The 24,558-nt window shown below is 38.2% G+C and overlaps 1 protein-coding gene across 1 annotated transcript in view; it reads left to right on the forward strand.

Moving 5' to 3' along the window:
* Window positions 1-594: 594 nt before the first annotated feature.
* LOC306956928 (guanine nucleotide-binding protein subunit alpha-14-like) overlaps window positions 595-24,558 on the forward strand; it is a gene marked incomplete at both ends in the record, with an annotated part of 56,842 nt that continues 32,878 nt past the window's right edge. The window contains 3 exon segments of the mRNA XM_079548259.1: window positions 595-743; window positions 1,149-1,318; window positions 1,321-1,407. Coding sequence (XP_079404385.1) covers window positions 595-743; window positions 1,149-1,318; window positions 1,321-1,407 — 406 coding nt within the window.

A 24,558-nucleotide genomic window follows, 5' to 3' on the forward strand; every position in this document is an offset into this window, starting at 1 on the left:
ATAAATATTTTTTTATTTTCCCATTTCCATGTGGTTTCACCTGTAATTGTTGCATGGACTCTGAGTCAGAACCCCGCTGCTCTTTATCAAATCCATCTGAAGGTTCAAGAGTCGTTATCAGGCCAGATCGCATGGGCCCTGGGCAGCCTGGTCTGGCATTAAATGGGGAGGTTGGTGGCCCTGCATGCGGCAGGGGTTGGAGATTCATGACCCTTGTCCCTTCCAACCCTGCCATTCTGTGATTCTGTGATTGTGGGGTAAGCCACAACAATGTGAGTAAACTAGTAGGGAAGGAACACGTCAGGAGAAAAACAGACTAATGCATCAGAATTGAGGGAGTTTCAAAAAACAGACAAATTGAAATGGAGAAAAAAGGTGTCTTCAGTGGCATGATTTCAGCATATAATCAGTGTTACTATAAATCAGAGGTCTGGCTTTTGTGCAGTAAACATTTCTTCCCCATTAATATTTCCCCCCTTCAAAAAAAATCCCTCAACTAACTAGGCAAATCTACCTGCGGTCAAGTTGAAAAGAGATCAAATATTGATTTTGCAGATTTGCAATAGGGCAAAAGAGTCCCATATAATATACCATATGTATGATATAGTGCGTATCAAGAAAGTCACAAATGTCACGCTCTCCGCTATCTGTGAACGCGTGAATGAGTCTCTCAAGCCTGGGACGTGCAGTGTGACACAGTTGCGGAGTGAGACCACCGTGCGCCGCACACGGAAGGAGCCGAGGTGAGCAGAGCTCCCGGACACACGGGGTGTCCCACGGGGTGTCCACGCGGCGCCGGCGCTCAGTGCAGCCGCTCTCTCCCTGGTACGCCAGTAGCCCAGAAGCTGGTTTGCAGCTCCCCGTCCTCCAAGGGGCCGATGACAGCGGTCCTGCACTCAGTGGTGTTTCCCACTTTTAGAGGCGGCGGATGCCCTGGCGACAGTGCCGCTCATTGCCGCTGCAGTGGTCTGGGGGGGGTAGGCGGGGCGGTACGGCAAGTAAACTTCTGGATGTAAGGACCTCCCGAGTCTGCACTCCTTACAAAACACGGGCCGGTATCTGTAAGCCAAACTCAAGGTTCGGCAGGGAGAGAAGTGCAGCTGACTGCACAAGACCCCACAACAAAAACCGCGCGCCCTCTCCAGCAGAGGGATAGTCCTTAACCCGCCAGCAGCTCCCAGCCTGGCCCGAAGGCAGAGGTACTGCCAGCAGAGGGACGGACACCGTCCCGCCCGGCAGCCGCAGCACCGAGCGGGCGGAGGCACCTGCCGCCGGCGGGCCATAGCCGGCTGCTGCCTGTCGGCCGACCAGAAAAAATCGCGCGGAGCGCCATCAGCGCGGAGATCGAGCGGCAGCTGCGCCGCGACAAGCGGGACGCGCGGCGGGAGCTGAAGCTGCTGCTGCTGGGTGAGTGCGGCTCGGCGCGGGCGCGGGGCGGCGGGGCACGACGCTGCCCTGGGACGGGCGGTGCCAAAAGAAAAGCCGTAGCGCTGACGTACCGCAGTGCCACGTGCCTGGCTGGCCGTCGCCGGTTCGCCTGGAGGTGTGCGGTTGGCTGACGCAGCCGTCAGAGGGAACGGCTGCTTGTTTTCTGCAAGGTCTTTGGGGAAGACTGATAAATGTTTTGAACCTTGCTGTGAATATTTGTAAGGAATAGGATTCGGCTGCCAGAAAGTTCCACCGCAGGAGTGGAGTCCTGTTTGTTGGGAGCGTCTGCGAAGTCTGTGAGTGACTTTCTTCCCAGTTCGTACTCTGCCTGTACGCTGTGCAGATGTTGCAGTGCTCACCAGTTTCAGACTTTTTCCTCTTCTTGCATTTGGGATATCACACTAACTCAAAACATAGAGGGAGTTTTTTTGCATAATTCTGCTGTTTCAACCAGAAACACTGGTGTGTGTGCTCAAGTTGGTGAAAAAAACTCAGAGTAACAAAAGTACTACCCCTAACAAGAACAACAAAAATGCACCAGCTCTTCATTTGTATTTTCTGCAGTTGAAATCACTGTAAGACACACATTCTCCCGCTACATGCAGCACTGAACAGCTGTGAATGTTGTATGTTTCACCCAACAGCTGGAAGAATTTTTTATTAGTTGGCTTCTCCACTTGAAAGTTGTGCAGGAAACAAAAGTGTAATTTGTTAGATCCAGATGTATCAGATTCTCAGTGTAATGAGAGTTACGGGAAAGACAGAACCAGGAGGCAAAACCGGGGGAGCTGCTGCATCTAGAGGTGGTGTTTGTATGCCTTTGTGGTGGGATGAAGTGAGGTTGTTGGCGAGGGTGATGCCCTTAGGCAGGTGCTTAAGTGCCTGGCCAGCACGCCAGTGTGGTCTGTGGGGGTGAACAGTGCGGAGGGGCTTGGCTCTGCAGTCTGGAACGTATGTATGTAACATGGCTGAATCCTTTATGCTGGTAATTATGATGCTTGTGTAGAACATCGATGTAACCATATTTGGACAGATATTTTGTGTATTTGGCAGAAAGCATAATTTAAGTGTGTAGTTCCATTCAGTGAAAAGTAAATGATCATCTTGTCTGGCAAATATAGCAGTACCTTATTTCTTTTACAGGAAAAGGAAAAAAAAACCATGTTATTCTGAATGACTGTTTTGAGGACTGAATGACCTAGAACGTTTTGTCTTCTGAAAGCAATTCTTCAGGAGTGAGAATGGCATAAAATAACTTCCCTCCTTCCAGTAACCAGCTCTCAGCATCCACCTCTTTCAGTCTCAGAAGCTTCCTGAGCCACCTGAAGTTCCTGACCTTTCAGTAGTTCTCACTGTATTCTTCTTCCATGAGCTTATCTAACATTTTTGGCCATCTACTGCATTTTCTGGCAGAAGATGTTCATTTTACCTGTGCTTTGTGTGAGAAAATTCTACCATTTGTTTTTCATTTCCTCATATTCATGGGAGGGCCAGGTGGAGGCTAGGGGCAGGTTCTGCACCATAGGGCGGTGAGCATGGAACAGTCAGCCCAGAACAGGGCATGGCCCTGAGCTGGTGGAGTTCAAGAAATGTTTGGACAGTGCTCTAAGACATTGCGTCTGATTTTTGGTCAGTCCTGTATGGAGCCAGGAGTTGGGCTCAGTAATCCTTATGGTCCCCTTCCAGCTCAGGATATCTTCTATGATTCTTATTCAAAAACTCGTAATATTAGTTTAGAAAGAAGCAGAATACTGCCAATGCCTATCCAGTCTTATCCATGTCTCTTGGTTATGCATACTTACTACATCTCTCTTCAGTCATCTGTCTGACAAGATGAAGCACATAAATTTTCTTCACTGTGCCCAGGTGTTTGCATGACAGCAGTGTGCTAATAAAGGGGGATGTAATGTACTTTGAAAGCTTAATTCTTCTTGAGACATTCACTGGGGAATGGCAGTTTTTATTTTATTTTATTTTATTTTATTTTATTTTATTTTAATCACACACTGGTTTTTATTATAGCCCACAAGCGTCTGCTTCCTACCTCTTCCTGCTCTGCTTCCCTGCTCCGGGCTTCTCTGGAGTGAGAGAGCAGACTTTGGAAAGAACTCATCTTGCTCCATAGCACTGAACCCACTTACAGAACAGACCTGCCTGAAGGCAGCATTATGTGTTCCCAAGTATATGTCTTAATACCACAGTCAGCATTACAAAGCTTTGCTGTCTGTGTCAGATTAGGATATGAAAAATTCTCACCCTTATGTGATAGCAATAGGTGCACTTCTGATAATAAAGGGATCCCAGCAAAAATTTGTGATTGAAGGTGTTTGTTGCCAGAGGAAGTGTGCACGTGTGCTGAAAAACAACTTTATATCTGAGAGGAGACATGGTATATTCTTGTCCAGAAAGCTTACTGAAGTACACAGAAGTTTATAAAAGGAATACTTAAATTGTCATTGCAAATGAACCTTTGATAAAAAGTCTCTATGCGTGAGAAAGATAGTCCTGCTTATGAGTGTTAGTAAGCAGCATACTGTGAATGGTGGCAGTTGGTGCAGTCAGTCCTTCAGAATACTCCTCATGGCCACTTCAAGTGGATTTTCCTACAGCCTGCATTGTTATAATGGGGCCAAGTGTGGAGAGGGCCATGCTGGACAGTCAGAGTCATTAGTTCTTCATGAGAAGAGATGTCTTTGGGGGCTGTTTCAAAGATAGCTGGCAGTCAGTACATTGACTTCTGTTTGGAAGCAGAAAGATCTCCCAGCTAGCAATGTCGTGACAGATTTCACTGAAAGAATACTGCACATCTGAGATACCAGCTGTTGTAGACCTTTATTTTCTGGAAGCATCTGGAAAGCATCTGGAAAGTATCACATGGGTGAACCACTTTTTTTCTTTCCCCTTCCTCTCCCCCCCCCCCCCCCCCATACACACTTATTTTAGACCATACTTTGGCATGGAGAAAGAAAACCAAATGAAGCTTTAATGAAAGTTCTAGAGATATCTGTCATGGCTATTGTGCGTTGCTGTAGTTGTTTAGAAATCTTCCCATTTCAAACAAACGTTAACAGAAGAAATCATGACACTTAAGACTGAATAATTCATTTTGGAGCTCCTGATGTAGTGAGGGACCTGCATTGATTTTTGCATTTGCTCAGAGAATATACAAAAGATATGCACAGAGAGAACAGATTTTGACTGTCTTCTGAATATGAGAAGCCCTGGGAGAAATCCCAGTCTAAGCATGTAGCAGAATCTTTCTGTGAGATCTGGCTTCACTGCTACTATAAAATGAACAAAAGAAAGAGTTTCTAAGCATATTCAGATGCAACCTGGTATGAATCAGTCTAGTTTAAAGTCTTTTCTTGTAATTGGGCGTCTGGAAAGAAAGGTATTACACTAAACAGGAACTTCTGTATGGGCAGATAAAGCACTTGATAACATAACAGCAGCAAGAAACCACCTTAGGCCTTCTGTTTTCCTAAAAGAAATAATTGCATTTCTACAGAAAGCATGAATTTCACTTCCTCACTATAGGAAAATTCTAGATTCATCATCATGGCTATTTTTTTTCTTTTTCCAAAGCACTGGAGAACATTTGGCTGATGTCTACAAATGTATTAAAATTGACTATTTTTGAGTGATGGTGTAGGAATAAGGAACTTCTCCATGACTAAGTGATTTGAATTTACTTGAGGTAGAAAGTAATGTAGAAAGGAAATTCTCAACCTAGTGGTGATAAAGTCCTTAGCAGATCTGTCCTTGTAGTTGCTAATTTATACTGCATAAACTAGTCTGATATCAACATCTTCTCATCTGAATTTAAAATAAGAGGCAAAATCAAGCATTTAGAATGAGTCCTGAACTGCTTCAAAAGAAGTACATCCAGCAGGTGGGGGGAGGTAGTCCTGCCCTTCTACTCTGCACTGTGGTGAGACCTCGCCTGGAATACTGCGTCCAGATGTGGAGTTCTCAGTACAGGAGAGATGTGGACCTGCTGAACTGCATCCAGAGCAGGGCCACAGAAATGATCCAAGGGATGAAACACCTCTCCTACAAGGACAGGCTGAGAGAGCTGAAGCTGTTCAGCCTGGAGAACAGAAGGCTCTGAGGTGATTTGATTGTGGCCTTTCAGTATCTAAAGGGGGCTATGGGAAGGAAGGGAACAGGCTCTTTAGCAGGATTTGCTGTGACTGGAAAAGGGGAAATGATTTCAAACTTAAAGAGGGAATATTTATATTAGATGTAAGAAAGAAGTTTTTTACAGTGAGGGTGGTGAGGGACTAGGACATGTTGCCCAGAGATGTAGTGGATGCCTTGTCCCTGGGGACACTCAAGGACAGACTGGATGAGGCTCTGAGCAGTCTGATTTAGCTGTAGGTGTCCCTGTTCATTGCAGGAGTTGGCCTACATGGTCTCCAGGTGTCCCTTCCAACTCAAATTCTATGATTCAGTGATTTTGTTTTAGTGGTTTGCAAAAAGAGAAGTTGGAAATTTGGCTCTAGAGAAAGCTGATGCATGAACAAGTGCTTGTTATCGATTGAAATTCTGATTGTGTAATACAGTTTCTGAGAATAAACAATATAATTCTTTAGAAGCTAACTTGAACAAATAATTCATGGAATCACAGAATGTCAAAGATTCGATCATCTAGTTCCAATCCTCCTGCTGTGGGCAGAGTTGCCAATGACATCATGTCACCAAGGGCCCCATGCACAAGCTTTGTTACTGTTGACAGTTGTAGAATATTTATCAGCTGTATGAGTTGCGTGTGGCTGATCTGCGTTGTGAAGAACGAAGTCCAGTGATCATGTATGGATATCTAAGAGTAGCTCAGTGTACAAATAGTCAGTGTACAAATGCATCTTTCTTTTCAATTATTTCTGAATTACATTTCAGGCAGCTGGATTAAGGTGGAACAGAAAAACTTAATGTGCTTTAATACTGAGAATGTGATTGTGTAGGGCTGTAGGTAACAGCTTCCTGGGTAAACGTCCTGAGTGATAAAGCCAGGTGCCTAGTTTACAGTGACTATCTGAAACCTTTGCTTAGATCTCGGTCCATTATTATGTGTTGTCAAGACTAATTTTGGTCAAATTGAATTTTATTTTTGAGGAACTTCTGTTCAAGATATCAAATGATAATTCATGAATTCTCCCCACATACACTGGGACTAAAACAACTTTCCTGCTCTTTTAATAAAACAGCACTTTTCATTATGCAGTCATGAATGCTTGAAATAATACATGAAAATACCATTCCTTTGCTTGACAGTGCAGCAGAAGAATTACTAAACGCTAATGTTTTGCATGAAAAGCCTTTTCTGCCTTCACTGTGCATTAAAACCATGTTATTTTCCTGCTTAGGGTTGCACTGTGCTTCATTTTGGGGGAATATGTCTTGTGTTTCTAAACTGACGCCATCACTATCAAAACATGAAAGAATATTTTAAAAAAATGCTCAAAGGGGTGACAGTTCCTAAAGAACTAGAAAGGGTTGTTTTAAAATTAAAACAAGAAGAGTATTTTGTGGAGGAAAAAAGATTACAGAGCTTTGTTTCCTTTGATTCTCTATTACCTGATTTAAAAAATCCTTATGTTGGTTTGGAAGGGGAGAGATGAGGAGTGAGGAGGGGAAGACATTTTGTTGAGAATGTTTCTTAATTGCCTGGTCCCAAAAAGGTAATCAACACTGAAAGAAGTAAAGTATTTGCCATTCCCTGGTTTTGTAAAAGTACAGTGTATATTTAATCTTTTTAATTTGTATAATCATCCAGACATGTTGCTTCATTTGCAAACATCAAAAAGAAATCAGAAGGTATTTGGATGTACATTTTTTCCAAGGGATATAAATATATCCAAGGGACATAGACATAAATCATCTGATGGTAAGATACCTTACGAGTCCTTAAAACTCTTGTTAATACAATTGCTTATAAACAGAAACATTGGAAAAGGGCACATGAAACAGGCTTTTAAAAGGAGATTGTACTGAACGGTTAACTTTTAGCTGATAGGATTTTTAATGTTGTGTGGGTTGCTGTTTTCAATATGCTAAAACAAAAGTTCACATTTGATTCAAGCAAGTAATATTTGGCTCTAAATTAAAGTCAAATTACAATAAAATGCATGGAAATCAGAGGAAAAGAACTACTGGTAATTAACAGGGATCTACCATTTTGCCCAAGTACTTACCCGTCTGCAGTCAGTAAAATGATCTGGCTTGTGATGTACAAGGCTGTGATGAAAGATTCCTTTGATAAGCAGATAGAAAAATGAAATGAAATAACAATAAAATAAAATAAAATCAGGTCCTATAAACTTCCGTCATTGAAATTTCCATTCTCTGTACTACTTAATTCCTGAAACTTAACACTAGCTCACAAATTTTTTAGAGCATTTCTGTTGAACTTTGAGTTAAGCAGCCTGTGATCTCTCTTGTATCCTAGTGCTTTTTTCTGTGCCTGGCCTCAACACTATTGTATGTACAAAATGCTGTGTGAATATAGATGAAGATTTTGCAGACACAACCTTATTTGCAGTATATCAGTAGGGCTAGCAGAGGGTCAGCTGTTACCCTTACCCTTTTCTGCTTCTCAGATACATTCATTACTTGATGTTTGGCTGTTAACTGAATCTCATTTTCTTTCTTTCTTTAAAAAATAGGCATTTAAAAAAAAAAAAAAATCAGTATTTTTGTCTAACCTGTTATATCTTCTGAAATCTTCCTGTGTGTCTGTGAAAATCAGTTTGAGAAGTCAGAGCTAAACATACTGTAAGATATGCTTGAAAAATGAGAGCAACGGCTTATGGTAGCCTGCTATGAAAAAGATGTAAAGTCTGAGTTTAGAATTATAGATTAGAATGAAAGAATGATATTATAAATCCTTCAACATTTGGTTTCCATTGTGTAGGCAACACAGGATGAAAATTACAGCATGCGAAATTTTGAAATGAATTTCATCCACTTCCATTTGCAGTTTTCTTACTGAACTGGATATTGAAAGCACAGCATGGAGTGGAAGCCCTTCCCACTGAAAGCTTTCAACTTAAAGCCAGTATTATGAAAAGCAGTGTGAAAAGAATTGGTAAAAAGGTGACTTGTTCAGTTTGCTTTGTTCTGTTTGTCACAGTGATGTTCATGTTGCAGTTATGTTACTTTGTGTGTGTGTGTCTGAAAAGGTAGGCAAAAGGGAACAAAATTTGATCTTGTGTTTAGGGTCTAGTTTCTCTTAAGTATAATTTTAGAAAAGCTAAATTTGAGACCCTTTAAGCTCAAGTACACATTAGGCATGCATGCTTGTAAAAAAAAAATCAAAACACGAAGGAAAACTTCTTTAGATGTGATTTTGCTGCTGTTTCCTCCAATGTGCTCTTAAAAAGGTGACCTTTTCCAATTGTCCAAATAGTCCATAATCGAATATTTATGCTCTTCTAATGTTCTGGGAAGATTAATGTTCTGTAAATGGTTTTGTTGTGTTGTGTTTTATTAATATATTTATTTTACTACGCGGAGGAAAATACTCTGCCTAGAAGTAATTTGCTACTTTCATTTTCTTGGTGGCTGGAGAGAGTAGGCTTTACTGTCTTGTAGTAGCTGGTGATTGAAATATATGTATATTTAAAATTGAATGAAAATTAAACTGCTTAAAATCTATTTACACTTCTTCAGTTTGCCAGAAACTGTACTGGTCCAAGCCTATACTTACAAAAAACCTGTAATAGGTGTGAAGTTCTGCAGCTTTAGTGTGAATGAGTTGCTGCTATTGGGAAACACTTCCCATGTTTTCCATTGAACTAGAAGCAAAAATTTTGTGATTGATCATGTGGGAGATGATGCTGTCTATCATATTGTGTATTTCCTTACTTTCAGGCTTTTCAGCACTGATGCTCCTTCCGCAGACAGAGGTCTCAGCACGTAGTGCTGAGTTCTCTCTTGAATTGTATCCTTTCCATAGGACTAGTTTTGTACAAGAGTACTGGTTTTTCTACAGGAGTAGCACAGGTAAGGAGATCTTTCCACAGCCTTTGTGCATAGCATTGCTGATGTTCTTTGTAGGTGTTTTCTCTGATCACTGTGGAATTGTAGTGTGATTATGTATGTCAGGAAGTTGCAGTGTGCTTAGAGATACTTTTTTCAGTTAGTTTTCCAACTTCTGAAGAAAAAATGAGTGTGTTTGTGGTGTCCATTGATTTAATTAAACTTTAGTAATAGATTGAGCTATTTAACACTGTTAAGTAGTCCTGTATAGTTCTGTTGTATTCCCCAGTAATAATGCTCCTCATTATCTCTGCAATTGAAGTACTGGAATCACAGTGAGACCTTTTTTAATTTCTGTATTGACCTAAAGCTGAAATGGCTTATTGGAAGTAAAGACTGCTGTCATTTATTATGTTACACTGAAGGTAGTCCATGGAGGAAGCAATTCTTGGAAAAAACAATATTTGAATGAAAAAAAATAATGGGTTTCCAGATGTATTACATAACTGTAATGTGTTGTTTATTTCACTGTAGGTCTAATAGAATTGTTTTCCATTAAGCTTGTACTTGTGCCTGTCTTTTGCTGAAAAGCATTAGGGCTTCCTAAGAGCAGTAAGGCGTTGGCACAGATAGCCAGAGAAGCAGTGGATGCCAAATCCTTGGAGCTGTTCAACGCCAGGTTGGATGGGGCCCTGGGCAGCCCTGCCCACGGCAGAGAGTTGGAACTGTGTGATTTTTAAGATCCCTTCAAACCTAAGCTATTCTATGATTCTGTGATTCATGCGGAGTACCTTGGAAATATCTGTCAATAGCCACTGTATGAAAATTTAAATGAGAAACTAAATACTTCAAGTAAATAAAGATCTATGCACAAAATGTGAAAGTAAATTACAACTTAACTCCTTTTTTTTTACTCAAATATTTCTGAGGTAATTGTGCCAAGTGTTCACCTATAATCATAAATATGTTTTAAAAGCAAATAAGTTCTCAGCCTGTTACATTTTTTTTCATAGGAAGGGCTAAACAATTCATTTAGCCCCTAGGAAATATCTGTTTCATAATTTCTAGCTTTGTGTTTGAAATGAAAATGTGTTTCATATAAAAACCTGGCATTCCTTCTCCAGGCAGGAAGCTTTTATACTTCATTCTTTGTTTCATTGTTACTTTGCAATCTTAAAGGTGGGTGTCAGCCTATATTTTTAATTAGGAAGCACCTGTCATGGCACTGAGGCCTCAGCAGAAAGCCCTTACTGGTAAAACACATAGAGGATCCTAATTTCTAATTGAAATTGTTTAGTGCCAACATTATGGATCTGAAAATGGAAAACTTGCAGACCAGTTTTTGTGAAAAGTTCCTACCAGCCTTGTACTGGTTAGCTGCCAGACCTCAGCTATGCATACATGTATTGCAGTTTTGTCTTTTCTCCCTCTCAACTCAATATGAAAACTGTGAATATGAAGCTAAAGTTTATTTTGCTGAAAGTTTTCACTTGTTATTAAACTCAAAAGAACTGTGGCCCTGTAAAATCCTGAGATGGCAGTGCATTTGTAGAGAGAGCAATTCTCTCTTGTTAAAATATGGCTCAGTGAGATTTCAAACCTCTGCACTTTCTAAAAAGTTATTTACATGTGGAATTCCAAAGAGAAGAGGTAAGCAGTTGTGATAGGTACAGAAATCTGTAGTCTAAATAACTCCAGTAGGCCCAGAGAAACTTAGGGGAATTTGAATATCCTGTGACATGAGAGCTTTCTGAAAATGGCATCTAAGTTCTTCAGATCACCTCAAGAGAACAACTTTGGTTAAGCGTGTGCTTAAAAACTGAAACAAAATTCTGCCAATGTATGAATTACATGGTTATGTTTTTGAAGGGCAGCAATTTCTTGCAAAATTGTATTTCATTTTAACACAGAATAGCCCCTTTCTGTCATTGGTGGAAAGCACGCCATTTTGTTTTTTTAAATTCTGCTCAGTAGAAATTTTTATCTTGTGAGATATACTTATCTTTGAAAAAACACAAATGTTTCGTTTTAGTTTTTGTGTTGTTTTATTTTGCACTGTTATTTCTTTTTGCTTTAATTTTTTTTTCGTTACAGCCTTCACCAATGTTTAATTTATTTACCTCTCCTACTTTAAATCCCCCTGATCTCATAAGCTTACTGTTTTTAATAGCTAGATGTTAGAAAATAATAGCTGAAGTACAAGGGATATAGACAAAGGAAATTTTGGGAATTGCATGTTACACAAACTTTTTTGGGGGTATGTAAAGAAAAATAGCTGGTGCTCTGTGAAACGTAGATTAAACGAAAGAACATGTTTAGTATTTGTAGTCTTTATATTGCATTTAATACTTGTGAGCTTTCAGTGTAAGTAGATTTACAGACATTAACAAGACAATATTTGTGGTGTACTTAGAATTGATAGAAGTATGAAGAAAATGATGAGGGATTGGTGGCACAGTATTCCAGCAGCATGTTTCAACTCTTAATTCAAATGCTACTGAATTATAAGCTATGAAACTGGATGTGGTGGGGAGATTGTGTAGCAATACTGTGTGCATTTTGCATAAAGAACATAAAGTAGTGTAATTGCAGAAGTCAGGACTTTGATGTTAAGCAATAGATCAGAACACAGTTTGACTATTCCCAAATTTTTCAGAAAATACTGTATTTGTGAACAGGTATACTGCTGTGTGACTCCAATTTAAGATACTGTTTTCTGGAAGAGCTACTTGAATGTTTTAGAGATTAACACTTCTCTGTTCGTAATAGTTGCTGTAGTTAAATTCTGGTTGGTGCTGTGTGGAGCCAAGTGTTAAACCTGATGACCCCTGTGGGTCCCCACCAACTAGATGAGATATTTTATGATACTGTGAAATTATAACAGTGGAATGGCTTCCACTGTACTGAGTATACTTTGGACTTCGAGTACAATGCCCAGCCAATATCTGTTTTCATACTGCTAGGAGTATCATAGAACCACAAAATCATAGAATCACCAAGATTGGGAAAGACCTGCAAGATCACCCAGTCCAACCATCCACTCATCACCAATAGTTTCTACTAAACTATGTCCCTGAACACAACGTCCAAACATTCGTTGAACACCTCCAGGTTTGGTGACTCCAACACAATGCTGTGCAGCTCATTCCAGCACCTGACCACTCTTTCAGAGAAGCAGTATTTCCTAACATCCAACCAGAATCTCCCCTGGCACAACTTAAGTTGTTCACTCTAGTCCAATCACTAGTTGCACGAGAGAAGAGGCTGACTGCCAGCTCACTACAACCTCCCTTCAGGTAGTTGTAGGGAGTGATAAGGTCTCCCCTGAACCTTCTCTACAATTGCATGTGTGGCTGTATTTTGTAGAAGAATGCATATTTTCTAGATTTTTTCTTCGTAGAATCATTCCAAGAATCAGCTTCACTTGTGTTTGCATGTAATTCAGGGACATGCATGGAGATATTTTTCATGACCCTATATTACAAATATAGTCAATTCAAGAGTTGTTTATTATCAAAAAGACAATAGCAGCAGTAGAATTATTCTGAAACTCCAATCAAGACTGCTTTGATTAAATAAAATAATCATCATTCAGGCTGTTTAGAAGCAGCGGAGATCTCCTGCCTTTGATTTTAGTACTAGTGTGATGTTTTGCAGAACAATTTTTTCTTGAACTAAATATTTTTCTGTTGCTGCTCTTTTTAGAATGGTCACCCGTTTAACTATACCTCCTTGGCAAATGATTTCTGGAGTAATCTTTACCAAATTTATTTTGTCTCTTAAATTGTTCTTCAACTATCTACCTTTCACTTCTGGTTTTGGGTTAGGACATTGTAATGGGATTGTAAGGATTTTGGATGATGTATTTTGAAAATAGCCATTACTAGCTTGTTATGTGTAGCCCTGAGTGTATCTATGTATCTGGAAGCTGTATTTTTATTCAGTGCAAATTATATATTCTAAAGATGAGTAATAGCTCTTTCCTTATGAGGTTTAAATTGTAGCATTTTATGACTATTGATTTACTTTCCTTTTTATTTCCTTGATAAGTTCCATCCAGCTATGTTAAGTTTAATATAACAGCCACAGGAAAGCAAAATATTAACAGGCTAATATATGCTCATATATTATCTGGGAGCCTGTTCATAAAATAAAGTTCTTGGAGCTTGTTCTCATCTTTTGATGGAACTAAAAATGTTGGAATACCTAATTCAAGAAGCCATTTTCAGGCACAAAAAGAAAAAAAAAACATCAGGAATAGTCCATGTGAATTTAATATGGAGAAATCGTTGCTTTACCAAACTGATAAGTTTCTACAATGAAATGACCAGTTTGACAGATGAGGGGGAGCAGTGAGTATTCTCTTTCTGAACTTCATTAAGGTCTTAGATACTGTCCCCCATAAAGTCCTCATAGAGAAACATAAGCTGGATGGGCAAGCAGTGAGGTAAATAAAAAACTGGCTGAATGGTATGTCCACAGGGCAGTGATCAGTAGAGGTTAGTGGTGAATAGAGTACTCCACAGGTTAATAGTGGGTCTAGCCCTGTTTAACATCTTTGCCAATGACTTAGATAATGAGGCAGAGTGTAATCTCAGCAAGTTTGCATATGATACAAAACTGGATGGAAGTGGATGATTCACCAGGTCACTGAGTGAAAACAGCAGACTGGAGAGATGTTCTGTTATGTACTTCATGCAGAAGAAATGTCTTAAACCTGGTGAGGAAGAACTCTTTGTTACAGACAGTGGACTGTCTGGAAAGCATCTTTACAGAAAAAGCACTGGAGGTCCTGTTTGGACATGAGTCAGCAATGTGCCCTTGCAGTATGAAGGCTAACAGTTCTTGGCTGCACTATGTAAAGTGTTGCCAGCAGATCAAGGGAAGTCATTCTTCCCCTCTACTCAGCCCTGGTGAGGTCATACCTGGATGTCTAGTTTGGGTTCCCTTAAACCCAACAGTAAGAGAAATAAGGACATAGATGGACATACTAAAAGGAGTCCAGTGCAGAGCCAACAGGATGCTCAGTGGTCTGTAGCACTTCACCTATGAGGACAAGTTGAGAGTGCTGTGACTGTTTAGTCTGTAGAAGGAGAGGCATCTGTTTTTCAGTGTTGATAAATACCTGAAGGGAGAACACAGAAGGAGTGGAACTGGGTTCTTTTGATTGGTGTTTAGCAGCAGAACAAGAAGCAATAGGCACAGACTGAAACACAGAGTGTTCTACCTGATCTTCAGGATTCACTTCTTTACAGGTAGTTTGTGAAACACTGTCGGAGAATACCCAGAGAGATTGTTTTTCCTTCTTGGATATCTTTAAAATTTATCTGTACATGATCCTGTCTGCTCTGGGTGGCTCTGTTTGAGTAGGAGGTGTTAGAGTGGATGACATCCAGACATTAGTACTGTTAGCTTTCTTTTAATCATTACTAATTAAATAATAATGCTAATAAAAATATCCAAATTGCAATAATAGAAAATTTGTAAACTTTGGTCCAAAACTCCACACCATATTTAGGTAGTGTGCAGAATTGGATGTGCAGTAGCTGTGCTTTGATCCTGCTCAGCCTCTTAGGGTCCCTTTCTGTTTAGTCACCAGTTGCTCTTTAGTAGTATGCTATTCTGTCTAACACCTGATTCCTAGAGCTGCGCAGGATTGATGACATTCAGGTTCTTTTTTCCTTTTTGAGATCCAAGTAGCTTTTTAAAACTCAGTTTTATTATTTCTCTCAGCAGAGCTTTTATACAAGGTGCCCTTGCTTCTGGGGCTCATATTTCCATCAAGTTCCAGGTTCTCCTTATCTAACTAGTATGTTATTTTGGGCTATGTTTTCATCTACCTAGTCACAGAGTTGTAGAATTCCTAATGTCAGATGAGACCGTTGTCAAAACCCCTGTTCAAATCAGAATTACCTGGAGATCAGGACCATGTCCAGTTGGATTTTGAGTATACTTCAAAGTTAAAAACAATCATTCTGGCAGCTTGTTCAGTCACCTTCACAGTAACGTTTGTGGCAATAGGACAAGGGGAAATGGCCAGAAACTGCAGCATAGGAATTTCTGCACAAATATGCATAAGAGCTTCTTTACAGTAAGGGTGATGGACCACTGGAACAGGCTGCCCAGACAGGTTGTGTATTCTCCATCTCTGGAGATATTCAAGACCCTCATGGATGCCTACCTGTGCAGCCAGCTGTAGAGGGCCTGCTTTGCAAGGGTGTTGGACTCGATGATCTCTCGAGGTCCCTTTCTAGCAGTTACAATTTTGTGATTCTGTGATTTTTTTCCATGTTTAAACAGAATTTTTTATGGTCCAGTCTATGTCATTTGCTTGTTGGGCATAACAAGAAAAGTCTAATTTTTTTTTTTTTTTTTTACTCTCATCATAGGTATTAAGGCACATAGATAAGATTTCCCTTTAATTTTTCTATTCCAGGATGAAAGTCCCAGCTCTCTCAGCCTTTCCTTATATGAGAAATGCTCTAGTCCATTAATCATCTTCCTGGCGATTTGTTTTCTCTCCAGTGTCTGTATGTACTGGGGAGTCCAGCATTTCAGATGTGGCCTTGTCAGTGCCTGAGTAGAGGGGAAGAAGGAGGTCTGTGTGATCCCATATTACACTGGTGAATATAACAATCTAGAGATGCTTTTCCCTTTTGTTATAGCTCTTTTTCTTGTTGTCACCAGTGCCAATACTTGGGGCAGTACATGACAATGTACCGTTACTGAAAGATTTAAAATGCCTTCAGGAAGAATGATTGTTGCAAGGAACCTTGCCAACTGTTTACTTTTAAAATAAAATAACAGACAAAGAACCTGTATTGCACATAGTACCAACATATCTTTTCCATTCTAGAAAGTTTCTGGTAGAAATGCATCCTCAGTTGTTACACTCACTCAAGCCAGAATTTGCAACTACCTCCCAAATTCAATGGTCTACAATTTTTAAACTTCTGAAGTTTCAGCTAGGCATGCTGGATCAAAAATATAAGATAATAAGCAAAGTAAATTCTTCAGTCTTACTTGGATGAAAACTGGGGGCTCAGCCAGCAAGACTACAATTTGTGCCATGTACCCAAGCATCATGGTGCAGGAAACATTGCTGCGTTCATTTTTAAAAAAAGAAATGTATTGAAAATTTCTTTCACTAATGGAAAATTTTCCATGAACACTAAAATGAAGGCTTACAGTGGAAGCATGAAAAAAGACATGCTGTTTGGTGGGTTTTATTCCAAACGACAGCAAATTGTTTCTAGCTAGTTAATTCTAAGGAACTTCCACAGGAAATCTTTGTTTTGATGGTTTCAATTTAAATAAAGAACAGAAGTGTTTCTGTTTTGTCATTTACTCTTAAAGTTAGGATATTAGTCAGTGTCATTCTCAGTGTTTGGACTACTTTTTGTTGATCTGATTTCCTGTTCTGTCTGCTTTGAAGTCAGAATTCTAAACTTTGCATGACCAAAAAAAAAAAAACCCGCAAAAAAACCAAACCAAAACAAAAAAACAGAAAACATGTCACAGTTGTGCCCTTTTCATATCATGCCACTACTCTGGACATAAAATCTTGCTCTATTGATTTATGTAGTTCTTGTGTCTGAAACATGGAAGGTTTTGATTATGCGTGTGGCGTCATGGTATTTCTTATAGGACATTGTGATATCTTGGATACTGGCAAAGCATAGAATTTGGAAAACAGTGAAAATACAAGATGCAGACTCATGAAATTTCCTCACAAAGTGGATTTCTTAGTTCAAAATGCATTATTTTGTTATTTACCAGCAAGAAGAAGAATAAGAATCAAAACTGTATTCAGTTTCAATTAGTTTTCAATTGGTTGAGTTCTATAACAGTGTGAGAAAAAATGCATATCATTTTAGGAAAGTTTTTTTTTATAAAACATTCAATCAAAAACTCCAAAGCCTCTTTAAGCATTCTATTAGATAATCATCATCACATATGAATAATTTACTTAGCATGTTTGTTTATTGCAGATGAAATATGAGTGTAATTATCTTCTATAAACTTTCCTTGTCCTTTTGAAAACTTACATTGTAATGAATTTTCTACTCTTGCTAGTTTTCTGCAGTCAACAACTTTCACTGGTAGATATCAAGGTTTTATAGATTTGGTACCGGCTTCCATCTGTTTGGGCTAATGAAAGATGGACTACATGGGCAACATTTTCCTAGCAATGATGCCATTATAGTAGCTGTGAAACAGTGAGTTATTTCCACTGGTGCTTATTTTTATGAGTGCAGTGTTCATCACTAGTGAAAATGTATATCTAATGGTGGTGATTATATTAAGAAAGCGTTTTGTAGCTGAGAATTTTCTCTATTAAATAGTGTCATTGTGCTCTTTGTGATTCTTGTAGTTTCCATGAAAGTACATATGAAGAATTACTTTCAAAGTGACCTACACATTTGAACTCATAATTTGTATTATATTTGAATACACAACAGATGTATTTTCAGTAAAATAAACACAGAAAAATAAAACTGGATATTCTAGCATTGTGTTGCACACTCAAATGATCACTTCTTTAAGTAATGAAGTTTGAAATCATATCCTCTATTCTGAAGCCATACTTCAATAATGTTTTCATTAATAACTTATAAGTCAGCACCAAAAATACTTTCATAAATTATCCAGGGCTGTTTGAACTTTGACAGTACACATTTAAGCATTCACTGCTCATCTCTGACAGTGCTTATTCATCTGCTATTTAACTATGTTAGTGCTGTTATCTGTATAAAGCATCATCTGAAGCTTAGAAAGTAAAAGGAAACGAAAATGGATTTTGCCATCTTATCTGTATGCCAAAGTATATTACCAAAAGTGGTCATTTCTTTAAGATTTACAGTGAATTACCTGAAAATGTTTTTATTCTGCATATAATCTTTTGTGCATGCTGATTTTCAGTGGACAGATGGACAGCCACAGTGATGTTCTTGAGGTCTTCTGTTGCAAAGAACATACAGGTATGCCTATTTCGAAGTGTTTGATAATAAGCATACTTATAGAATCATGGAATCATAGAATCCTTAGAGTTGAAAGGGACCTTTAAAGTCCATCTAGTCCAACTCCTCTGCAGTGAACAGGGACATCCACAGCTAGGTCAGGTTGCCCAGGGTCTGATCCAGCCTTACCTTGGAAGTTTCCAGGGATGGGGATCAACCACATCTCTGTGCAGCTGCTCCAGTGCCTTACCACCTTCATTGTTGACTGGAAATTGTTGCATTCTTTCTACTTCATCAACAGCAGAGATCCCAGAAAAATTGGAGATAATTTGAACTGGATGTGAAGTTAGAGTAGGGTTTTACTGCTGGTGGTGCGCAGATAATAAAATTGGAACTTAAAACACTACGTCTGAAATTTAAGTGTAGTGTCAGTGGCTTTCAGATTAACATTTCTGATGACAATTCTTTCATTTATTAGCAGTTGGGCAGGGAATCTTAGAAAATTCATTGGGTTTTATAAAAACTTAAGTACTCTCTTTTTTAAATGAAAACATAAAATCATAGAATCATTTAGGTTGCAAAAGGCCTCTAAGGTCAAGTCCAACCATTAACCTAGCACTTTCAAGACTACCTCTAAATCGTGTTCATAAGCACCACATCTACACATCTTTTAAATACATCCAGGGATGGTACTCAGCTACTTCCCAAGGAAGCCCTTTCCACAACCCTCTCTATTGGCTGTATATTCTGCCAGGTGTCAGTCAATACCCACAAATCATGTCTATTCTCAATATTCTATATAACTACTCAGAGTCCTATGTTCTCTGCATGGGTTCATGATGGAAAGTGGAATTGTTTTTTCTCTCTGGCAGAAAAGAGAAATGTGGCAAGAGCAGATAAGCCTCCTTCTGCCCTGCAACAAAAAGTGCTAATGTAACATCTGACTAACTAAGGATTACATAAGGAAATATTTTTTACAAGTCCCACAGCTTGCTATTTGTGCTTAAGCAGTGTATATTGGATCATAACGTGTTTACTAATTGTAAACTGGAGGTAAGTGATGAGTAGTTCATGGTAGATTTTTTTTGAAAGTATTCAGTCAAGAATACTTAGAGTACTAAAATGTTTGGATTCATTAGAAGAATTCAGTCTTCATCCTCCATTAAAAGAAAATTGAAAAGTGTCCTGATATTTACATTTTAGTAGGAAACTTCTTTTAATCAAGTGTATAAGATGACCTGGCAAAACTTTATGTAATTCTGAGCGAGTGTTACAGAGCTTAGGCCTCAAACTGAACTTCCCCTTCTGCTTTCCCTGCTTAACTTATGTTTTGGCTTCTGTCCCACACATCACAGGACTTACCCAGATAATACCACACCTTCCCTCATTATTTTTGCCAAGTACATATGCATAAGTCAAATATTCAGCTGTATGGGCATCATTCTCAGGTTGCTGTGCCAGCACTGATGTCCCCTGATTAAATGGTTCTGAAAGTCGTAGATGTTCTAACTATTGTTCTCAGAGAATAAATGTTCCCACTGTTCCTGAACCTTCATTTTCCTTACATAGCAACTGTATTGCAGTTTCTGATTTCAAATTTAGTTTCCAAGTTCTGTCCTTCATAATTAATTTAACGAATGCAGACTATCTAAGCAGTGAACATGTGTGAGTGTCTTCGTTGCATTTCACCTTGTCTTCTAGAAGATCAGTATCCAGTAGAGTTGGAAGGACACAGAGGAGCACTTTTGACAATTCTATTCTTCTTATGGGTACAAAGTGTTTAGCTGTTGCCTACAAAAAGGTTTCTTTCAGATTCTGGGTAGATTTCTTGATGTATTTGTTGATTTGTTTTGTGGTAGATTTTTCTTTTATAATTATCACTACTGTTATTTTGTGGAAGAGTTTCACTTTTAGAATTCTGCTGTGTATTTCTTAGTTGATTTCAGGGATTATGCTAACAGTATGTTTTTTTCATACTAAAACTGAAAATGAGGATGCAGAAGTCTGGGGATTTTCTGATTAATTTACAGTCAGCTCCAGTGTGATGATATGTGTACTTGTGAAGAAAAGATTTGCCCTGCCACTGAATGTGAGTGGTAGTTGCCCTCATAACAGTTACTAAGGTTAATTTGGTATACAGTATAGAAAAGAGAAAATGCAAAGGATGACTCCAGTTGGCATTTTCTTCTTTATAGTAAAGGAGGGGCTTTGCTAATTTGTTTTGGCAGTCACACATACACTGACCCCATCCTTCTGCTAACAACAAACAGGCAGTAATCCAGTGAAATAGAAGTACTTTTTTTGGAGTTCTTGTTGTTTTACAGATTTAGTCAGTTTTAAGCAGGCTTTTTCTTGTGTTTAATTTTTATTACCACTTGTTACAGTGCTTCCTATTACATACTCAACACCATAAATTGTTACTGACATCAGCTGGGACATCCTATCGCAGCAGATTTTCCATTAGGAAGTTACTTCATTGTTTCCTTCTATTTAATACCAAGAAAAAGGGGAATTTTTAATAAATTAAAAAACAAAACAAAGTTTAAATGTAAAGAATGCATTTCTACTGCTGGTTACCTAATGTGAGGTTTGAAATAATGAAGGCAATAGGGAAATTCAGTTCAAGGAGAAGAATTCAGTGCCCTGTTTGCTCATATTCCATAAACACAATTTTGTTCTGTCAGATACCAGTCTAAATTTAGCATGATGAAATGTGAACGCTGGATTATTTCTGAAACTCTTGTAATCCACAGAGGTTGGTAGCACTGTTACCAGTGCTAGCTATTTCTTTATTGCCAGTTGAGGGCCATGGAATGTATAGGACCTATGAAAATGGAGAACATAAGTTGTGGGCATGTTTAATTTTTTTAATTTTATTTTTATTTTATTTTGCTTTTTCTCTCCTTGCCTGCTTCCCTGCTTAAAGGGAAGGAAGAAAATAGTGTTTGAGAGGAAGATTGGGCAGGATTAGGAATCTAATTTGCAATGTAGGACTCCTATGCAAGTTCTTGTAGACTATGCTCATGTTATAACAGTTAAAAGACATTTATTTAGTCTGATTTAGACTTTTTAAGGTAGATTACATTTTCTATTAGTATTTTAGGTGAAAGTAACTACCAGACAGATCTCTTTGAAGATTTCTGCTTGAAATATAATATACATCTTCAAACAACAAACATAATAATTTCCATCTTGTAGTGGTTGAAAAGCAGAACTTAGCAGTTATTGAAAGAGTGAGAAGAAAGAGAGATGGAGAAAGGCTTGGAAAACTTCAGGATGTGCAATTATTACTAGCTCATTGCTATTATTTATCTTAATTATTCAGTAATTTTTTAAGTCATAAAGGAATTTCAAAACAATCAAGACTCTTGAAAAGCAGAGGAACACCGCTGTGTTCCATTATGCACTTTGTCACTGCCTACACATTCTCTGCATGTACATGTCAGTCTTCCTGTGCAAGTCCTTTAACTATTGACTACTGAAGATCTATTTTAATTTGCATTTTCATTAATCTATTAAATAACAGCTTAGAAGCTGCTTAGATTCTGTCATTCATGAATGAGCTTTCCGTTCTTTAGAAACTGCAGGGAACCTTTAAAAATTAGAACTGATTATTAATCTCCTTATATTAGAACTGCTTTAATCGTGGCTGTTATTTTACTTTTTGACCAGCTTTTATGTATTGCATAGGTAATTATTCTACTGCCATATAACTGCCAACATCATTGGCCATGTAAAGTGTTGTTTCTTTTCCTTGTGACTAAAGCCAGCTGTAGACTATCCAAAAAAGAGTGAGAGAGTTTTTGCAATTCTGTTCTGAGGCTAGGCACAGGCTGTTTCTCTACTCTCACCATAATTTTTATCTCAGAAATGTTTTTTGTCTGGGTTATTTTTTTTACTCCATTTTCCCATTTAGAGTGCAGATGGTGAGAATCATAAACACACAGAAAAAATAAATGCCCAGTTGTTTTCCTAGCCTGCAGCTCTGCTGAACCTGCTGTGCACAAATGCCTGAGGCTTTTCAGCAGACATTACTGGGTACCAAAATATATAAATATTATATATTTATATATATATAAAATATGTTTTATATATAATATAAATAAATGTGTTGTTATATAATATAAATATAAATGTGTTGTTCTGAGCTAGGTGACTAGGCTTTTCTTTTGGTCCCCCATTGGAAGTAAGGAAACTTCAGGAGTGAGAGCAGACTTCCCAAGAGCAAGTTTTGAAGATCTGAATATCTCCAGTTACAGCAGAGTTCTCTTTCTGCTTCAATGATGAATCTTAGAGGACTAAGCTGAATGGAATCAAAGCCAATTTACTTCTGAATACCAGCTTCCTATATAAAGATGTAGTGTATTTTAAAATCATTTCATATCAATTCTCTTGTAATTATTCTTTGTGCACTGGCAATTTAATTCCCACGAATTCATTTCTTACACAAGAGGCATTCTCTTCACTGTGGAGAACACCTGGGCTTTGCAGGAAGTACTCAGCATGTGGGAAATAATGAAAGAAAGCAGCACAAGAATGAGTGTTGAGCCTTAAAGGGTGGTGTCTAAGCATCACTTATGTGCCGGAAATTTTAGTTTACAGTTTTTAACTGCCCACAAGAATATTAGAATCTGGATACTTTTGTTTGCTTGGCAGCACCAAAAATGCATTACACTGTAGAGAGCTATTATTATAATAAGGAATAATTATTTCAAATAAATAATAATGAATTATTATTTCTTTGAAAATTGCAGGAAAGGAAGCTGTCCCTTCATGTTTTTTTCCATTTAACACTGTTGAAATAGTTTTTTTGGAACTGCATAAAAGTATACAAAGATTTTGATTAGTGTTTTTTTCCCCAGGAATGATGTGGAGAAAATACAATTTTACTTGGTGCTGCTGTACTCAGTGCGGAATTGATTGAGGAAAGGGATTAACTGTGATACGGATGTAAAAGAAAGTCAGAACTGAGCTGAAAGTTTTCAATTATGTTCTTGTTGTACAAGAAGCTTGACACATTTTCCTCTGGAAGGTTTCAGGTGTTACAGTTTAAGAGTCAGCTTTGCATCTGTTGGATATATAACTTCTTAAAAGCGTCAGAAGCTTTCCAGTGCTTTGCTTAATTTCTTTCTCACTGGCTGAGAATGCTTTTGTCTTTCATTTTGTGTAAATGAGTTGTGTGCTTTGAGTGGCATCTCTTTATGTAAATCAACATACAAATCTTGAAATGTAAATAAAACACTTTGATTTGTTATAGGAATTATGTAAAATGAAGAATCTTATTGTGAGAACATTAATCTAAGTATAATTAAAGGACAGATAGAAGAATCCTCATGTCCTGATTTTTCGTGGGGCCTTCAACCACAATGACATCTGCTAGAGGATGGTAGAGCAGGATGTGAACAATCCAGTTTTTGGAGAGAATCAGTGACAACTTTCTGACTTAAATGAATCAACTTTTCCTGTATTGTTTTTTTTTTGTTTTGTTTTTTGTTTTTTTTTTTACACAAATAACCTTTTTTAACTTACTTGTAATAACAGCATTCATACATCTTGGAGGTAAACAGTCACATTGTAAAATCTCCCTTTATCTAGTGCTTCTTTAATGGATGGCATTAAACAGTGATTTTATGCCTCCAAAGTATATAATCACATCGTCTTTTATTGCTTTATTATCTATACTCTCCAGAATGCGTGCATTTTATAATCCTATTACCACTTTTGTTATTTATTTTGTGGGAGCTATTGGGAATAGGTGAACGGTTGGACTGGATGGTCTTTTAGGTCTTTTCCAACCTTGGTGATTCTATGATTCTATGATTCTATTTATGATTTATAGCCTAAATCGTGTTCTCCATTTTCTTAATTCCCACTGCCTGAAGCTTTAACAAACAAGTCCCAAGTTGTGAGTATCCATTTGTTTTCCAATTATTTTAATTAAAAATATATTCAATCGAAATCTTGTTTATGCAATTCCATCCTTAAATGATACTCTGTTTAGCTTAATTTTTCCCAGAATGCATATTGGTATGACTGCTTCATATTGAAGCTCTTTTTGAAAGCCCTACCATTTTCTCACATGCTCTGTTGAAATGTGCTTCAAAAGACTTGTTTCGTTTTAAGCTAATGACCCCTGAAGACTTTTTTAGATAGCTTATTAGAATGGAGAAACAAAAAGCACGTGTTGTTG

Source organism: Tetrao urogallus, assembly GCF_951394365.1.
Source record: "Tetrao urogallus genome assembly, chromosome: Z".
NCBI lineage: Eukaryota > Metazoa > Chordata > Aves > Galliformes > Phasianidae > Tetrao > Tetrao urogallus.